General features: G+C 39.3%; 7 protein-coding genes across 15 annotated transcripts; 4 read left to right on the top strand and 3 right to left on the bottom strand.

Annotated features, from left to right (window-relative positions):
* The first annotated feature begins 198 nt into the window (after positions 1 to 198).
* Positions 199 to 2,780, top strand: LOC143218640 (testis-specific serine/threonine-protein kinase 6). Its single transcript, XM_076443970.1, has 5 exons — positions 199 to 619; positions 852 to 1,155; positions 1,591 to 2,150; positions 2,216 to 2,308; positions 2,394 to 2,780. Exons 1-5 carry the CDS (start codon positions 524 to 526, stop codon positions 2,442 to 2,444), a joined length of 1,104 nt encoding a protein of 367 aa, XP_076300085.1. The 5' UTR covers positions 199 to 523; the 3' UTR covers positions 2,445 to 2,780.
* Positions 2,455 to 10,512, bottom strand: LOC143218620 (uncharacterized). 3 transcript variants are annotated; one of them, XM_076443917.1, is made up of 15 exons: positions 10,369 to 10,504; positions 10,169 to 10,288; positions 8,301 to 8,452; positions 6,661 to 7,599; positions 6,182 to 6,590; positions 5,678 to 6,123; positions 5,472 to 5,611; positions 5,180 to 5,397; positions 4,867 to 5,115; positions 4,444 to 4,790; positions 4,125 to 4,380; positions 3,816 to 4,050; positions 3,374 to 3,747; positions 3,029 to 3,310; positions 2,455 to 2,957 (listed from the first exon to the last, which is right to left on the bottom strand). In XM_076443917.1, exons 1-15 carry the CDS (start codon positions 10,502 to 10,504, stop codon positions 2,596 to 2,598), a joined length of 4,665 nt encoding a protein of 1,554 aa, XP_076300032.1. In that variant the 3' UTR covers positions 2,455 to 2,595. The 3 variants fall into 3 exon arrangements, with proteins under 3 accessions (XP_076300032.1, XP_076300034.1, XP_076300033.1); XM_076443919.1 differs by lacking the exon at positions 8,301 to 8,452 and adding an exon at positions 7,689 to 7,835 and having other exon boundaries at positions 10,169 to 10,512; XM_076443918.1 differs by lacking the exons at positions 10,169 to 10,288; positions 10,369 to 10,504 and adding an exon at positions 8,543 to 8,943.
* Positions 8,574 to 12,127, top strand: LOC143218645 (RWD domain-containing protein 2A). Its single transcript, XM_076443978.1, has 3 exons — positions 8,574 to 8,857; positions 8,937 to 9,380; positions 9,866 to 12,127. The coding sequence occupies exons 1-3, from the start codon at positions 8,663 to 8,665 to the stop codon at positions 10,100 to 10,102; spliced, it is 876 nt and encodes a 291-aa protein (XP_076300093.1). The 5' UTR covers positions 8,574 to 8,662; the 3' UTR covers positions 10,103 to 12,127.
* Apc10 (anaphase-promoting complex subunit 10) lies at positions 10,568 to 12,119 on the bottom strand. Of its 3 annotated transcripts, none has more exons than XM_076443991.1 (4): positions 11,978 to 12,119; positions 11,168 to 11,411; positions 10,811 to 11,093; positions 10,568 to 10,701 (listed from the first exon to the last, which is right to left on the bottom strand). In XM_076443991.1, exons 1-4 carry the CDS (start codon positions 12,000 to 12,002, stop codon positions 10,690 to 10,692), a joined length of 564 nt encoding a protein of 187 aa, XP_076300106.1. In that variant the 5' UTR covers positions 12,003 to 12,119; the 3' UTR covers positions 10,568 to 10,689. The 3 variants fall into 3 exon arrangements, with proteins under 3 accessions (XP_076300106.1, XP_076300103.1, XP_076300104.1); XM_076443988.1 differs by having other exon boundaries at positions 11,168 to 11,420; positions 11,978 to 12,117; XM_076443989.1 differs by lacking the exon at positions 10,568 to 10,701 and having other exon boundaries at positions 10,746 to 11,093; positions 11,168 to 11,420; positions 11,978 to 12,117.
* Positions 12,128 to 12,284: 157 nt separating the features above from the next.
* Eif3c (eukaryotic translation initiation factor 3 subunit C) lies at positions 12,285 to 16,391 on the top strand. Of its 3 annotated transcripts, XR_013011124.1 has the most exons (11): positions 12,287 to 12,427; positions 12,693 to 12,799; positions 12,871 to 13,003; positions 13,070 to 13,354; positions 13,437 to 13,534; positions 13,615 to 13,742; positions 13,834 to 14,611; positions 14,798 to 15,013; positions 15,098 to 15,914; positions 15,994 to 16,177; positions 16,252 to 16,391. XR_013011124.1 is itself a non-coding variant. In XM_076443935.1 (10 exons), exons 2-10 carry the CDS (start codon positions 12,707 to 12,709, stop codon positions 16,125 to 16,127), a joined length of 2,679 nt encoding a protein of 892 aa, XP_076300050.1. In that variant the 5' UTR covers positions 12,285 to 12,427; positions 12,693 to 12,706; the 3' UTR covers positions 16,128 to 16,242. The 3 variants fall into 3 exon arrangements, 2 of the variants coding, with proteins under 2 accessions (XP_076300050.1, XP_076300049.1); XM_076443935.1 differs by lacking the exon at positions 16,252 to 16,391 and having other exon boundaries at positions 12,285 to 12,427; positions 13,837 to 14,611; positions 15,994 to 16,242; XM_076443934.1 differs by lacking the exon at positions 16,252 to 16,391 and having other exon boundaries at positions 15,994 to 16,242.
* On the bottom strand, positions 16,271 to 19,519 carry Vps33b (vacuolar protein sorting 33B). 3 transcript variants are annotated; one of them, XM_076443948.1, is made up of 7 exons: positions 18,759 to 19,519; positions 18,345 to 18,533; positions 18,051 to 18,280; positions 17,304 to 17,810; positions 17,001 to 17,231; positions 16,608 to 16,933; positions 16,271 to 16,534 (listed from the first exon to the last, which is right to left on the bottom strand). In XM_076443948.1, exons 2-7 carry the CDS (start codon positions 18,512 to 18,514, stop codon positions 16,271 to 16,273), a joined length of 1,728 nt encoding a protein of 575 aa, XP_076300063.1. In that variant the 5' UTR covers positions 18,515 to 18,533; positions 18,759 to 19,519. The 3 variants fall into 3 exon arrangements, with proteins under 3 accessions (XP_076300063.1, XP_076300064.1, XP_076300062.1); XM_076443949.1 differs by having other exon boundaries at positions 18,379 to 18,533; positions 18,860 to 19,514; XM_076443947.1 differs by having other exon boundaries at positions 18,860 to 19,512.
* Positions 18,808 to 24,280, top strand: LOC143218624 (uncharacterized). The gene is made up of 10 exons (XM_076443930.1): positions 18,808 to 19,213; positions 19,955 to 20,073; positions 20,141 to 20,386; positions 21,073 to 21,194; positions 21,267 to 22,676; positions 22,754 to 22,966; positions 23,184 to 23,293; positions 23,370 to 23,584; positions 23,673 to 23,929; positions 24,046 to 24,280. The coding sequence occupies exons 1-10, from the start codon at positions 19,052 to 19,054 to the stop codon at positions 24,129 to 24,131; spliced, it is 2,940 nt and encodes a 979-aa protein (XP_076300045.1). The 5' UTR covers positions 18,808 to 19,051; the 3' UTR covers positions 24,132 to 24,280.
* Positions 24,281 to 24,374: the final 94 nt, after the last annotated feature.

Here is a 24,374-nt window from a genome sequence, read left to right as displayed (position 1 = left end):
CGCGTTACTTCCGGAATTCGAATTTCAAAAGTTTTACCGCGAAAATAAACGCAAGTATACACACAGACGAGATATAAGAATATTATAGACATATTCGGTGTTATACATAGTGTGTACCTACATGATAGGTACACGTACACGGAACATGCACCTAACTCGTTTATTTTCTTGATCTCGCGAGATCGTTAGCAGGCCATGAGTTCTTCTGTCATGTTCTATTTCGAGCGGTATATTAACTGGTTAAAATGGTTAAGTAGAAACAGGTTGTCAAAGCACACTATCGACACGACACACATCGTTTTATCGGTTCCCATTTCTGAAAATGCGAATCAAGACATGCGAACGAAAACGTGACATCTACAGAAATTATTTAAAAATGACGTCGTTGCGGAGCAGTTTTTTCATTTAGAATATCAACGACTCGTCCTTTGACCAGTTTCTCACGGGGAGCATATCGTGTTTGATTCACTCTTAATCTTCACGACAGAGGTGGTAGGATGTCATTGGAGGATCATCAGATCTCATGACGGATTTGAGTCAAACTGTATCAGAGGAGGCTGTTCTATTCCAACGCGGTTACAAGTTCGTAAAAAAGCTCGGTGAAGGTTCTTACGCGAAGGTATACATTCTAGAGCATGCGATTTGTACGCAGGGTGTCACAAAATGTCGCGGACACCATAGCGCGAATTCATCTCCGAATTTCTGGTTTTTCTTTGACCTTATTGTTTCTCACGTTCAAGGTCAGTTTTGCGTAGACATATAATTTTGTGACATCCTGTACAACAATTGCATTCGATCCATGGTTCGTTCGATTTCCCAACAATGTATTTATTCGATTCTTCTTGTTCTAGGTATATTTGTCGGAGTACAGATCAGAAACGGAAACAGACAAGAACAAGAGACTGGCCTGCAAGGTGATAGACACTAGTAAAGCGCCGAAAGATTTCGTCAAGAAGTTTCTGCCTCGTGAGCTAGATATTCTGGTGAAAGTGAACCATCCCCATGTGGTTCATGTGCACAGTATATTCCAACGGCGAGCCAAATACTTTATGTTTATGCGACACGCCGAGAACGGGGATCTCCTCGAGTTTATACTGAAGAACGGCGCGGTTCAGGAAGGTCAAGCTCGCGTGTGGTCCAGACAACTCGCACTCGGTAGTATTACTATCAATTTGATAATATTATTGATGAGTAGACAGCAGATGCTTATGCAAAATAAAAATTTTCTAAGCGAATTGCAAGAAACTGGAGCGAAATAGAAATTTGTATTCTTTCTTAATATGTTGAATAGGTTGAAAATAATGTAGCAGCATTTTGAAATTTTTCTAATGTGGTTTTACTTTTTTAAATTACACCTACTCATTTTTCCCATACATGCATAAAATCCGCTGTCTATTGATAAGCAGAGCGACTGGGTAGAGTATATAGTGGAACTATCTCCAAATTCTAAACTCTAAACTAACATTTCGACTCTCTCTTACAAAATGTACGATTGTTGTCGTTAAACTTTTCCCAACCGCTTCGAGTATGCAATAGTAAGAAGCTACGGAGAGCTAGGGAATGTATCAATTAAGTTTCTGTTACAATTAGCTCTGCAGTATCTGCACGAAATGGAGATAGCACACCGCGACGTCAAGTGCGAGAACGTTCTTCTTACGTCGAATTACAATGTGAAGCTTGCCGACTTTGGGTTCGCACGTTACGTGATCGACGACCGGGGAAAACAGGTCCTCAGCGACACTTATTGCGGTTCTCTATCTTACATCGCGCCAGAGATTCTTCGGGGTTCTCCGTACAGTCCTAAGATGTCCGATATCTGGTCACTGGGCGTTATTTTGTACATCTTGCTGAACAAAGCGATGCCGTTCGACGATACCGATATCAAACGGTTGTACGTGCAACAGAGGAATCGCAAGTGGAAGTTCCGCACGAAAGTCGCGTCGTTGTTGAGCGAGCAGGTGAAGAAGCTGATCACCAATATTCTGGAGCCTGATCCGTTGAAACGTTTGAGACTGGATCAAATCATCAACAGCGATTGGGTCGCCATGGATCCTAGACTCATGACGCTCACTCCTGCCGAACACGCTGCTTTAGTCAACGCGCAGGACGAAAGGAAGAAAATGGAGGAAAAGTTCTCTAGGAGAGATCCTGTTAGAATCTTCTTTCGATTAAAATAGAAAACAATAAATTACAGATTTCAATGTTTACTTTGCAGAAAATGTTCAAAGTAGAGGAGAAGAGCAAGATAGATTCGCAACAGCACACTAAAGGGAAACAAGATGTCACCGTTATAAAGAAAGCCGCAAACGTTTGTATCTCTGTTTATCGATATCGATGTTGTCTGTCGTTGTGATTGCTATTCTTCCGTTTCTTTTCTTTCTCTTGCTTTTCAGGTGGTAATGTCTTCGATAGCGGGCGGACCTTTCTTAGGCAATGTTCCATGAATAACGGTCATTATTATCTGTCGCTAACAGTAATATACTAATTTATTGACACTTGGCGTAAAGATACCGCTTAACATTAAAGTAACGAGGAACAGAATTTTCAAATGTATCAAATTCATTGCACGAAATGCGACATACATATATATTGTTTTTAATTCCATATGTATTGCGCCTTCATCAGGGTTGTATCGTTTGGTGATTTGCACTGTACATAGTAATCGAATCCATCGATGAACGTTTCTACTTCCTCTTTAAGAGGAATGTTAATGATATTATGGGGACTGGCGAGTCCTAGGTTCCAAATACCATTCGATAGCAATAGCAAAAGCTGATCGTTCGGTGACCTGCTCATTTGAAACACGTCCGTAGCTGGCAAAATATATTCTTGTATATCACCGTTCCTCCATGGTTGATAATGCAAAAGCAACGTTTGCGATGTTAGTCGTAGAGCGATCCACAATGATTCCGATAGCGGCTCCACGAAAGCATCGATTATATTTTGAATATGTAGAGCTATAGAACAAATAATCACTTTTTCTTAATATTCCAATTATTGCTGACTATACAACAAGACTAAAACAAACCTTTCCTTTGATAAAGTCCCTTCGCTTTATTATACGAATTTATCAAAACAGAGTCTAACTTTATCAAGACTGTATAATTGTTCTCCTCCAATACCATTGGCTTTACTAACACTAAGTCAGGTGATTTCCGTTCAAATACTCGATTTCTTGTGGATTTGATACAAAATTGGGAAGAGTTTCCCAATTGACACTGTTCTCTGCGATCCGTTATATTTTTGTTAACAGTAGCAACAGTATTCTCTTCTTCCACCACTTCCAGTTTGTTCAAGTAAATGGCACGATCTGCAATGATTTTGTTAAACGTTTAACGAATTCCATAAGAAATATATATTTTACTTTACTAACTTTCTAATGCCGCTTTAATTGTTCCAGTTGCTTTTGAGTAATTCTTCATTCTTTCACCAACAAGCTCCATGCTTGAAGAATTTTTTGAAAAATTCTTCAACTTTACATTTCCATAGGACTGGTTAATTGCTAAATTCCCAAAAATTCTTAAAGAGTTTTGTAACTCTACATCCGTTTTGATCCTTTGCACAGGCGCCCACTTCTTCAACTGCCTACTTATCAAATCGGTCAAGTTAACATCGTTCACCAAACCATTGATAACAAGCATTGATGCATCGATCATTCCTTGAATTTTGATTTGACCATTGATTATTTGATCCGCAGACTTTGATAATGTTTCTGTCAAAACGTGTCCCATTACAATACCAGATACACTGTAAAATAAATATAATATATAATAATATTACCCCCCGAGTAAATGAGAATGAATTTAGTAGATTACTTTATATTATTAGCAGTGATAGCGTTAAAGTTCTTCTGTCCCTTAATGATTGCAGATTTCTGTTTCTTCGTCAGAGAATTCTTTGCCCATTCCTTAAAATTCAAAGCATTTACACTTTCCGCAGTCAGAGTTGTCACTTTTGTTTTCCCGGATACTAGAATCTTTTTAGAATCGAGTCTCATAACGTCGGTTTTCAGATTGATATTATTAATTTTGTTTCTTGCGTGTAATTTATCTGTGAATTGGTAAAAATAAAAAATTAATTGGTCGCTAACTAAGAAATATTTGACAGCAGATCATAGCAGATACCTGTAATCTTCAATTTATTAAATGTCCATTTTGCAGTAATTTCTTGATCTTTATTACTATGCATCAGAGCATTATCAAACATATCGTTAAAGTCTGAAACCGAAGACTTTATAGTAGATAAATTTGAACCAATGATGCCAGGTGTTTCAACGTTATTCATCGAGGCAAGAACTTGTATCTCCTGTGGTTTTGTCTTACTCAAAACACGTTTGGAAATGTTTTTCCATGTTTCAAGATTTAGTATGCTTGAAAGGCTCTGAAAGAAAATCGTATTATATGTGCGATTATAAATCCCTTGGGATAAAAGCAAAGTCCTTACATTCTGAATGATATTCCCTTCCATAGACGCATTTGCAATCTGCAAATATTTTCCTTGAAAAACTGTAGCATTCTCAGTCAGCCATATCTGTTCGAACAATTCTTTCAACTTGACACCATTTATAGTTTGTATTTCTGGTTCAGTTCGAAATGTTACGGAGTCTTTAGCAACAATGTTAAGTGGAGAATCGTTTCCTCTAAACGAAGTGAAGGAAAATGGCAAATATATTACGTTCGTTTTTATATTCCCAGATATTTGTTTTTTATACAGATTAACATTTTCTTCGAACTGTGAACTATCGAATGGAAGGTAGTTGGTGTAGAGATTAGTCGCTGTGAATCCACTGCCTGCAATGAGAATGTTAAAAACAGCTTTGTTCGAATAAACGCAATACGTTAATTAAGGAAACGAATAATTGCTCACCGAATGTTATATTTCCTAAGGACACCATGCTTTCGAGTTTGATAGCATCGGTCAAAAAGTTGGTAAGATTGATATTATTAATGACTCCTATGTCCGTGTCTTTTTCTGAAATCATGTCGCCTATTACCTTTGGCAAATCTATTCGGAACTGAATAGGAAACCGAAGACTACCGACTACTAAATCTGTTGCATCGATTGGACCTCGAAGAACGTTAGACGTGATCCATGAATTTGCAAGTCCTCCAAACTCTGTTTAAACAAATGCAAACTATTAGATGAAATCGTGCTTAATTCTAAAACAACGTCGTCTTACCTGTTAAGTTCACATTATTTAGACGGGTTGTAATTAGATTCTTTACAATAACATTATGGTGGTAGTCAGTTTTGGTAATCAGATTCAGATGTCTGTCGCCAAAATTTCCAGAAACGTGCAAACTATTGAGATCTGTTACGGTAATATTATCAATAGTTAAAATTGTTGTCTTGATCTCAGGAACAATTATAATACTACCGCATAGTGGTGCCTTAATCCTTAAATGTAAATAGATATTCTTTATCTGACTGCACTAAGGTCCATAACTATAACAAATGTTAAAAGATCTTACACTGGTAATTTAAAGTCATCGTAAGAAGATGTTAGTTCGAAATTATGGAGAAAACGTTTACGTCCTGATACGGTAACTTTATCCTGAGAGTTAAAGGTAATCCAGTTTTGTGGTCCATGTAACGTGACGTTGCTCCATTTCTAAATAAAAGTTCATCCTTGTTATTTAGCCATCGAAACAAGTTGTAACAACGACAAGTTTCTCACCATTTTTTCATTTGAAAGTATCAGAGTCGTTGGCACAGTTCCGTTCAATGGTATCGCATTTGACAAAGTCTTTTTAACAGATCCTGTCTTGTTGTCGATCAAGTCTTGCGATCTCAACTTCTCGATCTTAGCACTTTCCAGTGTTACAGCATGATCTACGTTCAGGAACTCGGAAATCGTTATTACATCTCCCAAGCGTGTTGTTCCTGGTCCTCGTATTGCTCCTTGTAAATCAACGGAACCGTTCATTCTGATTCTTGCTGCTTGAACGGAACCCACCATTGTCGTAGGAGGTCCTTGCAATGGTAATAAAAATCCGTTTCCCATTACGCGAAGTTCTGTGGTTTTAATCTGTTGCATTCGCAATTGCTGTTTCGTTACGTTCAAAGCAACATCCAGCGTCATGAAAGCATCCGTCACGTTTATACCGACGAAAGTATGTTTTCCTATAATTTTTCATACAGTCACTCTATGCTATAAAGAAATGGCAATTTTTAATTTTACCTGAAACTTCCTGGTCGCCGACCGTTTTTAAGACATTCTTCTCTAAATCATTTAGCAATATTCCATTCACCAACTTATCAGTTTGAATTTTCTTTATAGGAAGACTAAAAACGGGGCATTTCCAATTCTCGATTTCCATTACTCTTAAAGCTTTAAAGCTCAGTGCTTGGTCTTGGTCGGGTGCCTTCGTCAACTTGGACAGAAGATGATTCTCTTTGACGTTCAAACGATTCATTTTACACTTTGTTTTGCACCTCAAACGAAGCTTCTGTGTCTTGTAGAAAGTAACCAGCGAAGCATTGAAATGCAATTTACTGTCTAAACTAATCGTTTTGTCTTTCAAGTCCGAGATCAGTTTCTGAAATCGTTTCGTTGCATTCCTCAACAAGAGAGAATTATGGTCATTTATCTGCAGAAGTAGTAAGTGATTAATTTATATAATCGATCTCGAAACTGTGTGCACGCGAATTGAATCTTACATTGTAAACAAAAAGTTGGTCAACGCGGCCATTTAGGATTCTAATAGGATTCTTAGAAACTGAGATGTCCGTTAGTGTTCTCTGAGCTGTCCTCTTTGCGTTAATATTCCATGTCCTGATTTCTTCTTGAATATCCTTATAGGATTTTTGTTTGAGCCATGTTGGCTCCTTTACCGTCCATGTGCCGTTTTTATACTTGACCAGCAGTAACTCTTTTCCGTGCAGCAGAACTTGTTGAACAGATTCAACCCCGAGCAGGTTTATAGTCGAGTCTGTAAACCTCCAACCGTTGTACTGATAAGACAGTATTGAATCTTCGTGCAAAAGCAGAAACAATATTGCTCTGTTCGAAAATATTGGCACGGTAAACCCTCCGTACGGAATTTGTTGGAAGGTAACAAAACGATCGTGAATCTCTTTGTACAGAATTGTAGAGGATTTTGTGGAAAGGCACAGAAACTGTTCCACGAAGTGGCTTTCTTCCGTCCGAAAGGAAGAAACATCTAGGCTTGGCGGCAATATTTGCGTTACAATAAACTTGCTGTATCTGTAGAAATACTTGAAGATAAAAGTAGTAGGCCCGGTAGCGGCGAGACACATGATTTCCTTGCTGTAGAAGGGAGTTAACTTTTTGGCACCGTGATCTATCACCTGTACCAAATCAAAGTAACCACCGAACCAGGTGTAGATCGAAATATTCGAATCTGAAGCAATGCCCAAGTGTAATTGATTCATTCCATGCCAGACTACTAGATCGGTCATGTTACTGGGTTCAAAATCCTGAATGAAACCCAGATCATACTCATTGGTAAAATGCAGAACCAGGACCGAGCTGTCCTGGTTTTGGACTATCAAAAGAGCTTCATACTTGCAACAGTTTACTATTATTTTTCTTCCTGTAGTTAGGGTATAATTAGCCACAGAGTAGAAATCGTAATTCTGAAAATGAATTTTAATGAATGTACATATATAGGTGTACATAGATGGATGCATGTACATATAGAATATAGGGTAGTGGTACCAGTTACCAGATATGTAGCGATGACTTAGAAGTTTTTTATTAATTTGAAGGCATTGTGTAATTTATTTTGCATTATTTGTATGTTCATATACAAAAGAAATATTAACGAAGTTTTAATCCGAAGTTTTGGTCCTATTTACCGGACACAAGACATCTATAATAACAAATTAATTGATTACTTTTTTTTATGCCATAGCACTTCGAACAGAATAAGATTTTTACCTAATATATTTTCTATATCTTAAACAAAAATTGTTGTAATACTTTTTATGTATATACGAAGGGGGAAAACATCAATTTTATTTTTAAGAATAAAGTAATACCATATAGGTACTTTATGTTATTTTTATTAATTTCGAGGAAGTTTCCGATGTCCGATAACCGAGTGGTGCACGGTAACAGGTACCTTTACCCTAATATAATATTTAGACTGCGGATCTTTATGCATTTATGAAGAAATTGATTGGATGAAATATAAAACAGTAATATAGATTAGAAAAATGAAATCAATTTTTATTTTCTTCCTGCTTCCCACAATCAATGCAGAATATTTTTATTTTGCATAAAGATTCGCAGTCTTATAGTACAATAGAGGCAAAACAAGGAATCTGATACGTACGTCTACTTTGTATACAGTTAATTTTAAAGCATCTAGAACTGCTGCAAACCAAACCGCTTGGTGATCGTTATTAATAGAAAAGAAATCAATATCGTACACATTAGTGAAGTCCAATTGATAGTGATCTTGAAATCCGCGCAGTATATTGATACCTAAAAAGCGAAATATTTATAAATCGTTCGAATTCAAATTCAAATTTGAATAATCGACTTCGCGGTTCGATACGATCTGTCAGAACGCACGTGGGCATGGCGATATACTGTAAATATCAGTTGCTGTCTTCATAACCTTAACGGCAACCGTGATTTTTGTCCAGTATTATATAAAAAAAATTCGTGTTCGAATGTACAAAAATCACGAACATGACCACATACGAGGAAATACGGGAAAATCTGACGGCGCAGATCTGCGAATTGGAATCTCTGCAATCTGTTTACCCGAAAGAATTGCATATCGGGGATCATGGAATACTTGCTGACATTAACGAATTCATTAAAAATCCAACAGAAGAACTTCCACAACAATTGGAATACTCGATCGACATTCCGGTGAATGGTGTAAGTCTTTGACTCTGTTCTATGTAATACACTTTCTTCCGCTATAATATTCTTTTAAAAACTCCTGTGTCTTCTACAGGGAAATATTGAATTGTTAGTTAGTCTGTCTATTAATTATCCCAGAGAGAAACCAGCGGTATACGCGAGGAGTTCCTTGTTACATAGAACTCAGCAGCTTCTATTAAATCAAGCTCTGAGCGACATTGTGGAACGTCAAGAGAAGAACGAACCATGCATTTACATGTTGATATCGTGGTTGCAAGATAACGAAGAAGATTACATTGCTGCTTCTAATATGATTCAGGGGAAAGAATCGAATGGTAGATGCAGCAACGAACAACAGAAGTCTACAACTTTTGCCCGATATTGGATATACAGTCACCATATATACAGTAAATTTAAAAGGAAGGAGGTAGTTAATTTAGCCAAAGAAAATTCTCTTACAGGTTTCTCTATGGCTGGAAAGCCAGGTGTTATTTGCGTAGAAGGTGCCTACGAAGACTGTGAATACTACTGGCAAAAAGTACGCAATAAGTAATAACTAGACTGCGGATTTTATGCATTTATGACAGAAATGGACACGTACAATCTAAAGCAGGGGACGTGTTAGAAACATTTAAGGACATCAATGTATTAGTTGCAGCTTAATAGGATAATTAAAAGAAGAATACAACTTTTATTTGGTTCCTGTATCCTGCAATCAATGCGAACATTTTTCAGTTTGCATACAGATCCGCAGTTTAGTAATAACAATACTACCCTAACTGCAGATCTTTATGTATTTATAGCTTCTGAAAATTTTCAAAAAATAATAGAACACAAGATTTGACAAAATTCAGTACGATTTTTATTTATTTCAGTTCTAAGAAGGCTACTACCACTGAAAATCGGATTCTATTCGATTCCACTTTTTTCAAATTCGTCAACAAAAATTGCAAATTGCATAAACATCCGCAGTTTAATAATAACTGATCTAAACATAGTTGTAACTTTCGTCAACGATTTCAGATCAAGTCTATGAACTGGCACAGAATAGTGATACGATTATTGGAAAAACACGAGGATTGTCCGAATATAGATAGCATGCGTCAGTTTAGCGATATTCAAGAAATAGCTTTCCCCACTTCGGAACGACATAACGATTTGGGACAATTGTTGAAATATTTAACAGACCTTAATCTACAGCACGCGTTTAAAGAACTATTCGGGCTTGAAGGGAAATTTAGCGAGATCTCAGATTTGTGAGCTTATAAATGATATATTGTTCAGAAATTATATTTATTTTTAATACTATTTTTAATAAATACGTACCCCTGTTGAACACTCTTGATACTTCTCTCTTATGACGACCGAAGCTCGACGTATTCACGATATGTTCCTCAATTTTCTTGTCAATTTTAGTTAATGCATTAGCGTCCAAACTTTTTATTTCTAAACACAATATCACAATGCATAATGTTTAATAAAAAAAAAGTGTGTAATTAGTGTATAATCGATGAAAAATTGTATACCATGATCTAATCGTAATTTTTCATAGAATTTCGTTGTTCTATCAAGTGCAGTATTCAAAGTGTAACTTTCTTGCCAATTTACCCGACAACTTGTTATGTTAATTAATAGTAAAACTAACACAGTATTTAATATCATGTTTGCACATAGACTTGGATCGTTACTCTGAGCATTACTTCATAAGCAGAGATGTATCATAAATGAAAAGGAAGCCATTGTACAATGTGTTTATATTTTTTTTCCTTACAATCCGTAATAGAAATTCTCTGAATTCGAATACACACTGTGTACGAACGTCTGATGTTTGAAAATGGCAGCTGTAGTTAACTGTTTATCTGTGGACATTTGATTATAAAGGTACAAAGCAAACATGTGAGGGTATTTTTTGTAAAGAAATTTTATTTAATGCTAAGGAAACGCGAATTGCTTTAAATTTTATCTAACCGTTGCATAACGTAAAAATTCATTGGTCAGAAACTGGCCTGGAATATAAGGAGCTGGTGGTCCGAGAACGTCCTGTGTAGGACTGTGAACTTTAATTTGTCTCATGTGAGTGTCACGCCCATTTTGATGATTACTTATCACAGCTATCTGTATCATAAATGTCCTGATAGGTCTATCGTTTATATCTTTTATTGGAATCACAACCCAACCACTGGGTTCGTTCAAGTCCATGACTTCTACTTCTTGAAGATCATTAAAATTTGTGCCTGCTCTAATACTTATCCTAGAAAGAGCAACTTATTGTGTTAACAAGAAGAGACCCTGGCTGTCTATAGTCTACAGTTGTAATTATCTTACCTGCTGGGAGTATAACTTTCATCCAGCTTATAATCCGTATAGATACATATGTCTCGTATCGTTGTTTTCCTCTTAAACTGAATATTCACCAAGTGAGGAAGCTGACCATCAGATTGCCAATATGTTTCTGTAACATCGTCTCGCAGTTGATCCACACCAAAACCAGGTTTACAGCTGGATAAACTCCAGATTGCATGATTTCCAACTTCCCGTACACGACCAGCCAATTCTTCCTGTACAGGGTCTATTTCTCCTAAATCAGTGGAAGATGGAATACTTAAGGGACTAGACTCGTTTCAAGGATTTTTCAATAATGCAAAAATTGGGTTTTTCAGTGTGGTCAAAAGTGCTAGATCAATCCAGATCTTAGAAAAATCCTATTTTTACGTTTACGAGGTGTAATTTGCATTATTCAGCAGCTTTATGAAAATAGAGTGCTTCAGAATAATGCAAATTACGCTTTTTAAACGTAAAAATACGATTTTTGAAGGCAACTGCAGTGTAGATTGATCTTTTATCTAGCGCTTCTGACTACTGAAAAACCCCATCTTTGCATTATCAAGAAATCCTGCACCCTTGCAATCCTGGAAACGAGATTGCACTCTTAACACTAAACGTACCAAACTATCAAAACAACAAGCTCGTGTTGCCTTATAAACATGACAAGATTTAATTTATTTAGACTTTGCGCTGTTCCTATAATTATAAAATAAAAAATCTAGAATCGGTCATTTGACCGGTCGTGGTAGGTTTAGTGTTAACGAAAGTAAGTATAAAACTCTAAGAGAGAAAAATCATCTGATACTTTACCTGCGTTACTAGCCTTATTAGTCATAATAGAGGTCCTTTCAATAATTTAAAGGAGAGTCATCAAATTTGAACAAGGCCTCGGTGCCGAAATTGCTCGTTAGGCCGAAGGTAATAAGCCCGTTCGAAATAAAATCAACTTTTACCATAAAATGGATCAGGATTGTTTATCCCCAAGTTTCTAATAAAATCTCAAATCTGTCAAAATTCTGATATAATTGGATATAATATACCACCTACGTTTGCTATATACACAGAGTATAGAGTACAGCGCCAATTGAGAGTTCACCACCAGAAGCACCAGAAGCGCCACTGCGGTCGAATGATTGTGATTGTGTTATGCAGTGCTATGCTATGTATATATTAGCGTGTGTCCGCCTTTCATATCGGTGTCATTCTAACCTACACTAGTCTGCCGTTCATAAGGAAAACGAAACAATAACTTTATACTCTGTAAGTTTTTTATAACAAGTAGTACTCGTACTTTTTAAAGGAACTTCCATTCGGTATCAGCGCGCCTATTGTTTCGGTCGTTATTCATGAAAATACTGTGCCATGTGTTTGATGATACTGACGGTTGCCGCTTATATATAAATACATCAAAACTTTTGTAATCACACATGAACAAGAGGCTTCCAATATTGTAGAAATATTATTAGAAAATATTCGAAAAATTTCTACCGCTGCTTTCTACATGCACTCTGCATTTTTGTTACAGTATTTTTTTACAATATGAGTCGTTTTTTCGCAACTGGCTCAGACTCTGAGACTGAAAGTGCATCGGAGGAGGAGCAAATACCAAGGGGACCAACCGCAGCTTTCACTGTAAGTACAACTGTCGCTTCTCAAATGCTTTACTTTCAATTACTAATTGTTTGTATTTGTTGCGTGTACAGTTCAGCGATGAAGAAGAAGAAACAAAACGTGTCGTCCGTTCGACGAAGGAGAAGAGATATGAAGAAATTGCAAACCTCATTAAGCTCATACGAAATTATAAAAAGATAAAAGACATGAGCAGTATGCTGTCCAGTAAGTGTTTAAGACAATAGACATTGATTAACGATGAATCGATGACTGTTTATTGTGTAATTATAGGTTTTGAGGATTTGATGCGTGCCTATCAGAAGGCATTGCCTGTAATCGCGAAAGAGGAAGCTGGTCAAACACCTCGGTTTTATGTCAGGTGTTTGGTAGAGATGGAAGATTTCATTAACGAAGTGTGGGAGGATCGTGAAGGCCGTAAAAATATGTCAAAGAATAATTCAAAGTCTTTGACGTCATTACGTCAGAAACTTCGTAAATATAACAAAGACTTTGAAGACGATATAGTCAAGTTCAGAGAGAATCCGGATCAAGACGACGACGAGGAAGAAGAGAAACGTAAATACATAGAATTTCGAGTTTCGTGTACGATATACATGTATCGTTCGAAAAAGAGATTAATCAATACTTCACATTTCAGCCGAAGACATGGTAGAATCCGAAGAAGAGGACGACAGTGCTGTAGCTTTCAAGAAAGCTGGTTCCGAAGCGAGCGAACCAGACATATCGAAGTTCAAAGTTTGTAACATGATAGCTAATACTAGAAAACATTCAAAGTACTTATTCATCAGGTTTTTAAACGATCTACAACTTTCCAGAAAAGCGCGACCGACGGTGAAGACGGTAGTGAAAGCGAATCCGATTGGGGCAGTTCCTCGGACAGTGAAAGCACGAGCAGCGAAGACGATGGACAATATCAGAATATTCGCGAACGATTCATCAAAAAGTAGATCAGAACATAATTTATACGCGGTCGATTATAACGAATATATTATATTTTCAGTAGAATATTAATACAAGCTTCTGGTCGTTTCTAGTAGGGCAGCCGATAAGGAAGAGGAAGAGGACAAGGCGAAGCGGAAAGAGCAGCGAAAGGAGCGTAAAGACAAAGAAAGGAAAAAGAGGAAGGACGAGGACGATGGAGAGGGTGAATGGGAGACTGTGAAAGGCGGTGTGGCCATCCCATCCGAGAAGCCGAAAATGTTCGCGAAGGATGCCGAGATCAACGTGGCTGCCGTTTTGAAGAAGCTGTCGGAGATCATTGCAGCTCGCGGTAAAAAGCGCACGGACAGACGGGAACAGATAGAGCTCCTGCACGAGTTGCAATCGATCGCCGATGCTCATAATCTTGGACCAGCGGTGGCTGTCAAGATCAAGTTCTCGATTGTATCTTCTATTTTCGATTACAATCCAAAAGTGTCGGACGCGATGAAGCCCGAATACTGGTCCAAGATCTTGGAGCGTATAACAGAGATGCTGGACATGCTGTTGAGCACCAAGGACATGATAATCGCTGAGAACGTGTCCGAGGATGCAGAAGAGTTCGAAACCGTTCCGTATAAAATACACGGATGCGTGTTAACGTTGGTAGAACGTTTAGACGAAGAGTTCACGAAACTGCTGAAGGAATGTGATCCGCATAGCAACGAGTACGTGGAGCGTCTGAAAGACGAGAAACAAGTGTCCACGATAATCGATAAAGTTCAAGAGTATTTGGAGAGGCAAAGAACTGTTTCCGAACTTTGCCGCGTTTATCTACGGAAAATCGAGCATTTGTATTACAAATTCGATCCGAACGTCCTTAAACAGAAAGAGGTAAGCATATGCATTCCCGTTATTCAAATTTGGATAATAAAATCGAGCTGGACGCTTGTATTCTGTGATCACCATTTTGTTGAAGATAAATAAGTGTCCGGTGATTTATGGAGTGTATAGATTGCTATTAGAAATGTAAATGCAAAGAAACCGTTCAGTGATCGATACGGAGATGCATCGTTTCAGGGAGAACTCGGATCAGACGTTATAACGTCCGTCCAAGTAATGGAGAAACTGTGTAAATACGTTTACGCTCACGACGGAACAGACAGACTTAGGACACGCGCGATCCTCTCTCACATTTATCATCACGCGCTTCACGACAACTGGTTCCAAGCACGCGACCTAATTTTAATGTCCCATTTGCAAGAAACTATTCAGCATTCCGATCCAGCTACACAGGTCTGTATTTCCTGAAACTCGTCGTCTTTCCTGTACTCCTATATGTAGATATATGTACTTAAATTCTCGTTCGTTCGTTCGTAGATTTTGTACAACAGAACTATAGCTCACTTAGGATTGTGTGCGTTCCGTCACGCGAACATTAAAGACGCGCACAATTGCCTGGTCGACTTGATGGTGACGGGAAAGGTGAAAGAACTGTTGGCGCAAGGTCTTCTTCCTCAGAGGCAACACGAGCGTAGTAAAGAACAAGAGAAGATCGAGAAACAGAGGCAAATGCCGTTTCACATGCACATCAATTTAGAACTTTTGGAATGCGTTTATCTAGTCTCCGCGATGCTCATTGAAATTCCGTATATGGCTGCCCACGAGTTCGACGCGAGAAGGAGGATGATCTCGAAAACATTTTACCAACAATTGAGATCGAGCGAACGTCAATCGTTGGTCGGTCCTCCGGAATCGATGAGAGAGCACGTCGTGGCCGCAGCGAAAGCGATGCGCAATGGAAATTGGTCGGCATGCAATAATTTCATAATCAACGAAAAGATGAACGCGAAAGTATGGGATCTATTTTATCAAGCGGATAAAGTTCGGGACATGCTTACGAGATTGATCAAAGAGGAAGCTTTGAGGACGTATTTGTTCACATACTCGCACGTCTACGATTCCATCTCTATGCCGAAACTAGCGGAGATGTTCCAATTGAAGCGACCCATTGTTCATTCCATTATCAGTAAAATGATTATCAACGAAGAGCTGATGGCGTCGCTGGATGACCCCACAGAGACCGTTGTCATGCATCGCAGCGAACCGAGCCGACTCCAGTCTCTAGCGTTACAACTCACCGATAAAGTGAACAACTTCGTCGACTCCAACGAACGTATCTTCGAAATGAAGCAAGGTGGGTCGATCGATTTTTCGAATTGTTTGCTCGACGCTCGGAAGAGTACGATAACAACGCGCGACGTTTTTTGTTGCAGGCAACTTCTTCTCGAGGGGAAATCAAGGAAACTTCCGCGATAGGCAAAATTACAACCGACAAGGACAGGACTGGGGTCGTCAGAGACGCGATCGCGATAGAGATCGTAATCGCGAGGAGAATCGAAATTATTAAATTAAAACCATCGAATGTTATTTACTTGGGTGTTCGTTCGACAATGAATCGTAATTATACTGTGTACACGCTCATGTAAATAATATTGAAAATAACAGTATATGTACTAACAGTATATTTTCAGTGTCTGTATAACAGTGATCTCAGATCTCTTGTATCTTCTCGAGGATTTTATTACCCGTTACAATAGTATCGGATGCAAGAACAAGTCGGATTCCCGAAGATTTTTCTATACGTCTGCAAGCAGATATTTCAGCATAAGTGATACCACCTATTACGCAGATCACCACAGTCTTCGGGTGTAATGTACCATGTTGTCCTCTTACAACGCAATTCGGTAAACTAGATAGTTCGTCGAGATTCCGACGATCATTTTCCTGATTTACAACAGCGTTCAATGCTTGAGCCTGTGATAATAAATTGTTACCATTAGTTTTGATAAAATATTAACCGAATAATCATATGAACTGCCATACTAACAATCACAGGTACATAAGCGTTATTGAACACGTAACTAGGACACGCGCGTCCTTTTTGCTCGGTCTGTTTAAAGTAGCTCGGCAAAAGTTTCATCCTCTGAGCTCCATTGTTCCATTCGCTGGTCCAATTCGGTAATTTATGCAGAAGATTCTCCGGCCTGCATCTCAGCAAACCCACGCTTTGCAGTTTGTAAAATAACGGAATGTATTTGTAACCGTGCGCGTGAAGGTGCAGCTTCTGAACGGAGGATAAATCGTTTTGCGTGAGACCATCGCTTGCGATAGATAATAAACACAGCAAACGTAAAGTTCTCAGCGGATGATCGTCTGGAAAGAATGGATCAGTCAGTTTTTAATATATTAATCATTTCACGCCAGCCGAAAAACAGCGTACCGATATATCTTTCGATGTAACTTAAACATTCTTTTCTATCTTTGCATTCTATTATGGACTTCTCTATCCTCTGCATAGTCTGAAAGTCAGATCCTAGCGTGTCTGCGATAAGTTGGCAGGCAGAAATGTGAAAAGCTAATTGCCGTGTCATGTCTTTGGTCTTCTGCAATCTTATCGCTACGTATCGCTCCATTTCGGACAATTTCATCGTTTTTATAGCGTCCTGTTCGGCTGATAGAAAATATCGGACATTATTATACCAACTGCTGTTTGTGCGGTATCAACAGAGAGATATTTATGTACATTTTAGGGATTTAGCTTTTCCATGTAAAATGGGAAAAACGTCGCTGCATAGTTTGTCTCTTACTTCTCCGTAAACCTGGTCCTTGGTTGGATCCAATTTGGTTTGAGAGTTACCCAACGTTCCTACGCCGGTGTTTATCTCGACGACTTCGTGCAACAAGCTGGCGTACGTTACAGGTGTTAGAAGCGGCGTGACCGAATCGTAATTTCTGTCCATCAGGATCAAAGCTCCAATTTCGTTCGACGTGTTCGACGAACCTAAACATTGTTTCAGCGAGTCTATAATCCTCAGCATCTGTGCGCTGTGTTTGCCAAACGATAGGGTCAGTTTGGGAGAGCCGAGTATCAGCTGCAGCGACCACAGGCTGCGTGCCAATGCCGGTAGCAAAGCGGTATCTTTGTGATAATACAGATCGGTAAACATAGAAGTTTCCAGAGATAAAACGTTGCCGTCTAATCTTATGAATTCCCAGGACAGCGATTGTATGGTCATCAATTCCGACAAGCCTGTGCAAACGACACTCCGATTACGATACAAGCTTTATCGTTCGATCTGTGATGACTAGACTGCGGATCTTTATGCATTTATAGCAAAATTGAGTAGATGAAATTAAAAATTGTTGGAAAATTTTTAAAATTACAAGATGTCAATATACGATTTCTTCGCTATTAAAATCATCAATCGATGCCGACAAGATCGATGCATAAAGATTCACGATCTAGTGACGACGATACGTAAACGATTACCCTCTTCCTCGATGATAGCGTTAAGAACAGCTGGCACGAACGGAGTGACCAGCACATGATGACACGGTTGTATATGCTGTTTGACGTTCGGCGAAATTTCCGACTGAATCTGATCCAATACTTTTTTGCAAGAGATCAAATCGCTCGAGACCAGAAAGACGCGCTGAGAGTTGGACAGCTTGAAGCCGTCCAATTGCTCCATTTTATAGATTTTATCCACTCCATATCGCCTGAATGAAACATAATATTTTGTATTTTGAAAACAGTGAACAGAGTGACAAAAGAAAAATTTACTTGAACACAGAAACTCCAATGAAATTGTCCAAACTTTTCATAAGTTTCTGTTCGATCACTAGATCTTTGATCCCAGGAATCGCGTCCAATATTTCCACGAGCCTTTGTTGGCTGATCTGCTGCAACACGTTCAATCTATCGTCCAGCGTGATATCCATGTTTTCTAGCATTACAAATTCATTGGATTGCCTGAAAAAGAAGGCCGGTACATATGATTTCGTATTCAAACATCAGAATTTCATTTGAATTCGGAAGTGAACGACAGGTGAAGTTCTTTAACCCCGAGGGGTTAGAAGAATCTTGTATTTTTTATTGACCAAAATGAATTCAACACAAAGTAAATATACTGCGTGCGTTCAATTCTTATATATATATACGGTAAATGTGAATATTTATCAAATTCGATGATTCTACCGTATTTCGCGAAGCGGTCATGAAGTTTCGTGGGATAAGGATAAATACGTTCACTGTAACATTCAGTAACGTTTAGGTATATGTATAAAGTAGGTAAATACCTATATAAGAGGAAGGTGTGAAAACAATTCGACTGGTGCGCTCATGTGGCAAACCTCGGCGAATTGTACAACAGTGAATCGTATTCTCTGATCTTCTGGATCTGGACTGATCTGGACGCTCCTCACCACTCCTCACCACACGTCTCACCGTCTCACGCCACACGCTGTATCTTTCAGTAGGGTTATTTAAAAATGGCGGACGCATCGTCTTCCGACACTACCTCAGACTGTTGCAATGAATGGTTCTCTGATATTACCTCCGAAAGATCGGAATACGTTATAGTGGGTCAGAAACCGTGTCTTTCCCATCGTCGCAGTAAAAGACATTTCTTACAGAAGCTATTTTTAAGAGAGGTACGGCTGCTTAACCTTCAACCATTGCGGTGCTATTCGTGAAACTGACAGAGACACAAGCAAACGCATCTCTCGATGTATATCTGTCAAAATGCGTTCTCGATCGAAACAACGAAAAAGAACAGCAGAACCACCGTAATCACGATTATTCTCGAGAGAAAACTGTTTCATTGTTTCTCGATGAACGCTCGCATGCTCGTTAATGGACCGTTCACAGCGGTCATATATCTAATGGCTGCAAGAAAAAATATGCTTTTGTTCTTGCCCATTCGTTTACATATTTATGTTTTCCTTTCTTCGTTGCGATTCCGATGGAATAGCGATTGCATGATGTCTCGAAGCGGAATAAAAAATCTGTGGTTCCAAGGAAAAATGCTGCATGTCACAATTTCAAAAAATTCGAGTTTACGCATTAATCTTTAATTGCATTTAATCTTTAATTACGCATTAATCTTTTTCATTAAGCTTTATAGTATAGGATTTGTGTATTTACCAGAAAGAAAGTCATGAAAACAAATTCGAAAGACTTCAAAAAATAATGCAATTTAACCGATGTTCTATGTCAAAGCATTAGTGATGAAAACTTTAAACGGCAATATCTCGAATTTAAGAGTATGTGACATGTGTTGTTCTTCCTGACAACCACAGAAATATCATCACAGACACGGGAAATATTTGATATAATTCCCTGTTCGGGTACATTTATGTAGTATATTTATTTTTCTTTTCATTCGATTATAGATCAGAGGTTGTCTATCGGCGCACAATTATGCATCGGAGGAAAGACTGTTCGCTACTGTACCTTCGTGGAGACACTTGCCGCTTCTACACGTAATCCCAAAATCTGCATTAGAAGCAGGGTACGTGTACAACGTTTACTTTGAAACGAACGAGATCGTTCTTTCACGATTGCTTTTACTTTTCAAGGCACATTGTAATGGGATTGACGCAATGTGGTCAATTTCTACTTACGTACACGTACACAATGGACATGAGCGGCAACACTTCTTTATACAAATACTTGTTACACTGGTGGGCTTTCACGCCGAATCACGTTGCTCGTAAAGTCGCGGAGGTTACGCTTTTTGGTAATTACACTATCTATAGAGAGCTTAGCATCGTCATATCTCAATGGCCAATGGAACGGAATAAGCTGGTGATACATGGCCTTTGGTAAGCATCTACACCATAGGAATGTAGAGATCCTTATTTCACGTGTATACAGGGTGAACCATGAATCGTGACCAGTAGAGATTACCCTGTTAGTAGCAGTCCGATCGAAAATGTTTTTATCAAGTATAGCATGGCTTCAAGAGAGCTTTCACGTGATTATATCAAATTTGTTGCCAACTCTTTTTTTTCATAATTTTTATACGTCTATTTTTTAGAGGATTTCAAGGCGAATTCGGTAAGTATCATAACATAAAAAAAATTGCAAAAAGAATTGCAAGAAATTGCTTTTTTTTATTTTTTCTTACAAAAAATTTGTTATAATCACATGAAAGCTCTTTTGAAATCATGCTATATGCGATAAAAACATTTTCGATCGGACTGCTAATAACAGAGTAATCTCTACTGGTCACGATTCGTGGTTCACCCTGTATAAATACACGTGGTACGTGAACCGTGTATGTAGTAAGAATTTAAGGATCCGTGAATACGATCGGCACGTTCGAGTCCGACAACTAATGCGTTATTGTTTTTCGATCGAACCAAATTTAAATTTAAATTCGTACTACATGGTTCACGTACCACGCGTACACGTTGAAAACCGCGATCTCTGGTAGGAAGTTAAGGACGGAGTCGAGTTCGATATGCACTCGCGAGTAATATACTTACGATCGATTAACAATTTTTAGTACAAACTGGCTGCACTTGCAGCCAACAGACAGAGCATACTTAACGATAACCACAGTTCCGTCTCTGGAGAATTGTAAGGATTGCTTGAAAGTTGCCGCGTCTTACGAAGAGGAAGGCGAAGGTAACACGATACGTTCGACTGGTAAGACACTCCAAGCTAACGTTAGTAAGAGCCGTATTCGCGTGTCTACAGAGTTGGCTGCGAACTGGGATGGTTGCGTGCGATGCAATTGTCTTCTGCACGGACTCACGGTCCACACCATCTACGAAGTAATTTCCCCGTATCCGAGGTTCCGAGCGACTGTTTGCTTAAACTATTGGAATCACGTGGTGGTTAACACGGGAAACTTTTTACATGTGCTCAGGGTGGATTTGGACATTCCGAAGTCAAAGAATCAGAAGACTTGTGATAAACAGGACACTGTCATATCGGACACGGTGCCATTGGACATGAGCGACGTGGAGGAATTAGATTACACGAAGGTGGAACGATCTTACGAGAGTTCCGACGAGAAATTAGGTACGCCGGACTGCGTAGTCGACAGGTCGCCCAGATGCGATTCCAGTATAGAACAAGACTTTCCGGACGAACCAATTAGACTAGATCGCTTAGCTTATAACGATAAGTTAGCTCACCATGACCCGTTGACGTTGAATACCTCGAACAGTAATCAAAGCGATTGTGTCTGTGATAGAAGTAAGTCTGTCTCCGATAGTAGTTGTGTTAAGTCGTGCGAGTGCGCGGATCCCACCGACTGTAAATGCCTGAACGCGAGGTCGCAGCAAGCAACAGCGATATCGGTCAGGGACAAGATCTTGCAGGACTTCTGCGAGGACATGTCTCAGGAACTAAATATCGGTAGTGATCTGATTACCTTAGTGAAGCACCCATCGTGTTCTCCTCGATCAACCCCGCAGAGGCTCCCCTCTGATCTCAAGATGACCAGCTGCTGGTCCTCGCCGATTCTCACGCCGCCATCGGATATACTTAAGACCCGTAATTCGGAATCTAGTCATAGAAGCAGCAGCCGCAGTCAACGCTCAAACTCTCCTCAGCCGGGTGCCTCGGAAGAGGGGAACAACGTCGTGGCTTCCAACAACGTGAATTCTCCGCTCCACTCCATAAATCCCTCTTGTTCCTCGCGTCTGATGTCCCCACCGGTGTGGAGGTCTTTTCGGCAGCCGAGTCCACGGAAACGGTCGAATCTACACTCTCCGCCGCCAATCGTGAATACCTCGCAGCCCAGAACGACCAGAGCAACGCACAAGCTGATCCTCGAAGCAGAGAAGGCATACGAGTTCACGGACGAGGCGCAGGAAACTTGCGAAAAGCTCAGCTCCTTCCGGAAACGAAGACTCGCCGACAAGAAGTATGAGTTCTGCGACGAGACCGAGGACGCCGAGAATATAGTTCCTTTCAAGCACATCAGAGATCAGTTCAGACACCGTGGCTGTTCCATACATCAGATACCCTCGTCGCCAACCATGTCGCCCGCACTGCCGAACAGCAAAAAGTACTGGGTGGATTCCGATCAAAGCGAAACGGACGACTTTAGCATCAGCCAAGACGTTGGAGCGTCGAACGATGTAACTGGTGATCCAGGTAAATCGTTATTCAAGTCCGTTTCAAGATCCTTGCTGCTCTTCGACTCATCTCTTCTTCTATGTTTCACCTGACAGCCGAGAAGAACGTGTTACGCCCGCTGAACCAAAATCAACTTCCCAATGGAGGCATAAGCAGAGATCGTTTGGCCAAACATTCTACTGTAAACTCCTCCCCCCTCGTTCCGAAAATCAATTTACAATATCCCATCATAAAGTGTACTGCCCATTTCAAGAGAAGTTACATAGAAATGGACGACGAAATGATATCGGTCATCACCGATGTCGAAGGTACGAATTATGCGAATTGTTCGAACGAATTACTCGCCTTACGATTAGAAATGAACGATGTGTTTGTAACATGCGTAAAGCTATGTCCAGAATGAAGTAACATCGAGCCACTTTTTATCGCCTCTTCAAAAAAGAAGAAGGCAACGAGAGGAGACAAAGAGTTGCTCGATGTTGCTTCGGTATGGACATAGCTTAAGCATTCACATTTGTTTCACAGACGAAGAGACCGGAGGTTACGTGAGTTATCAGTGTGTACTTCCTATGCTTGTCCATGGATCTGGATACGTACAAATGCAAATGATCAGCAACAGCAAAGCTGAGAAAATGGTATTCTATTTATCACCGAATATTTTGTCTACTAATCCTACGGTGATGTTAACATTTTCGTTCGTTGTATTTTCAGATAGTACCTTGCGTGTCGATACACCAGCTGAGTTTCGATATAGAAACATTTTCTCATCACATCGCCGACTGGATTTGCATGAGATTCAAGAAGAGATATTGGCACTGTAGCGATTACGATATCGAAATCATAGATATATGCGCGTTGAGCGGCGACATAATTTGTTTGTTGATTATGAAGATCCAAGCTAGCGAGATTAACAATCAAACACAGTGGTCAGTATGGACATTTGTGTATTTAGAGGTCTCCTACGATACAAATACTTTGTACGAGTCTTTTACTGAAAATGTCAAATGTGTATAGTTCCCAAGAGAGAAAACAATACGAGGTAGGGTGTAAATTCACGTGGAACATCGACACAAGCCAGTACAGAATAACGGACATATTGCCGATGGAAGAAGTGAAGCCGGAATCCTGGAAACCGAACTTCATAAACGTTCCAAATTTTCGGAGTCCGTTATGGAATCCGACTCGACGTTTAGCGCCAAAGTTGAGAGAGAAGATACAACAACCGTATGCGCACACGGTACGGTTCTTACATAACGAAATGACTCTAGCCGGTACGTATTTTCTCAAATCAATTGTTTGTCCATCGTCTGCTTCAGATTTGTTGAATAGTGTATTTCATTGTATTGACCAGAGCAACAATGAAAGTATACAAAACGTATGTTTACAGGTGAATCTATAACTAGACTGTACGATCTGGACAATTTGGTGGAATTTTTCATAACACCGATGCCAAACGATCCTTCGATCGAATAAGATCACTGTCAGCTCGAGAATATGTTGCAAACAATAATTTATTTATTGATACAAATCTAAGAGTTTCATCATTAACAAGGTAACGTGTACAATGTAATGAATGTCTTGAGACCGTATATAATAACTATTTCGAGAATTGTTAGTCCCAAGCGTGGATAACAACAGATACGACATGTTGTATAGATTCAGTGGGTCTGTCTTTTTTTTCACAAGACAGACCACCACCGAATAAGTTGATTGTTA

This window comes from Lasioglossum baleicum, chromosome 20, assembly GCF_051020765.1.
Source record: "Lasioglossum baleicum chromosome 20, iyLasBale1, whole genome shotgun sequence".
In the NCBI taxonomy this organism is placed as follows: domain Eukaryota; kingdom Metazoa; phylum Arthropoda; class Insecta; order Hymenoptera; family Halictidae; genus Lasioglossum; species Lasioglossum baleicum.
This window is presented reverse-complemented; position numbering and strand designations above follow the sequence as displayed.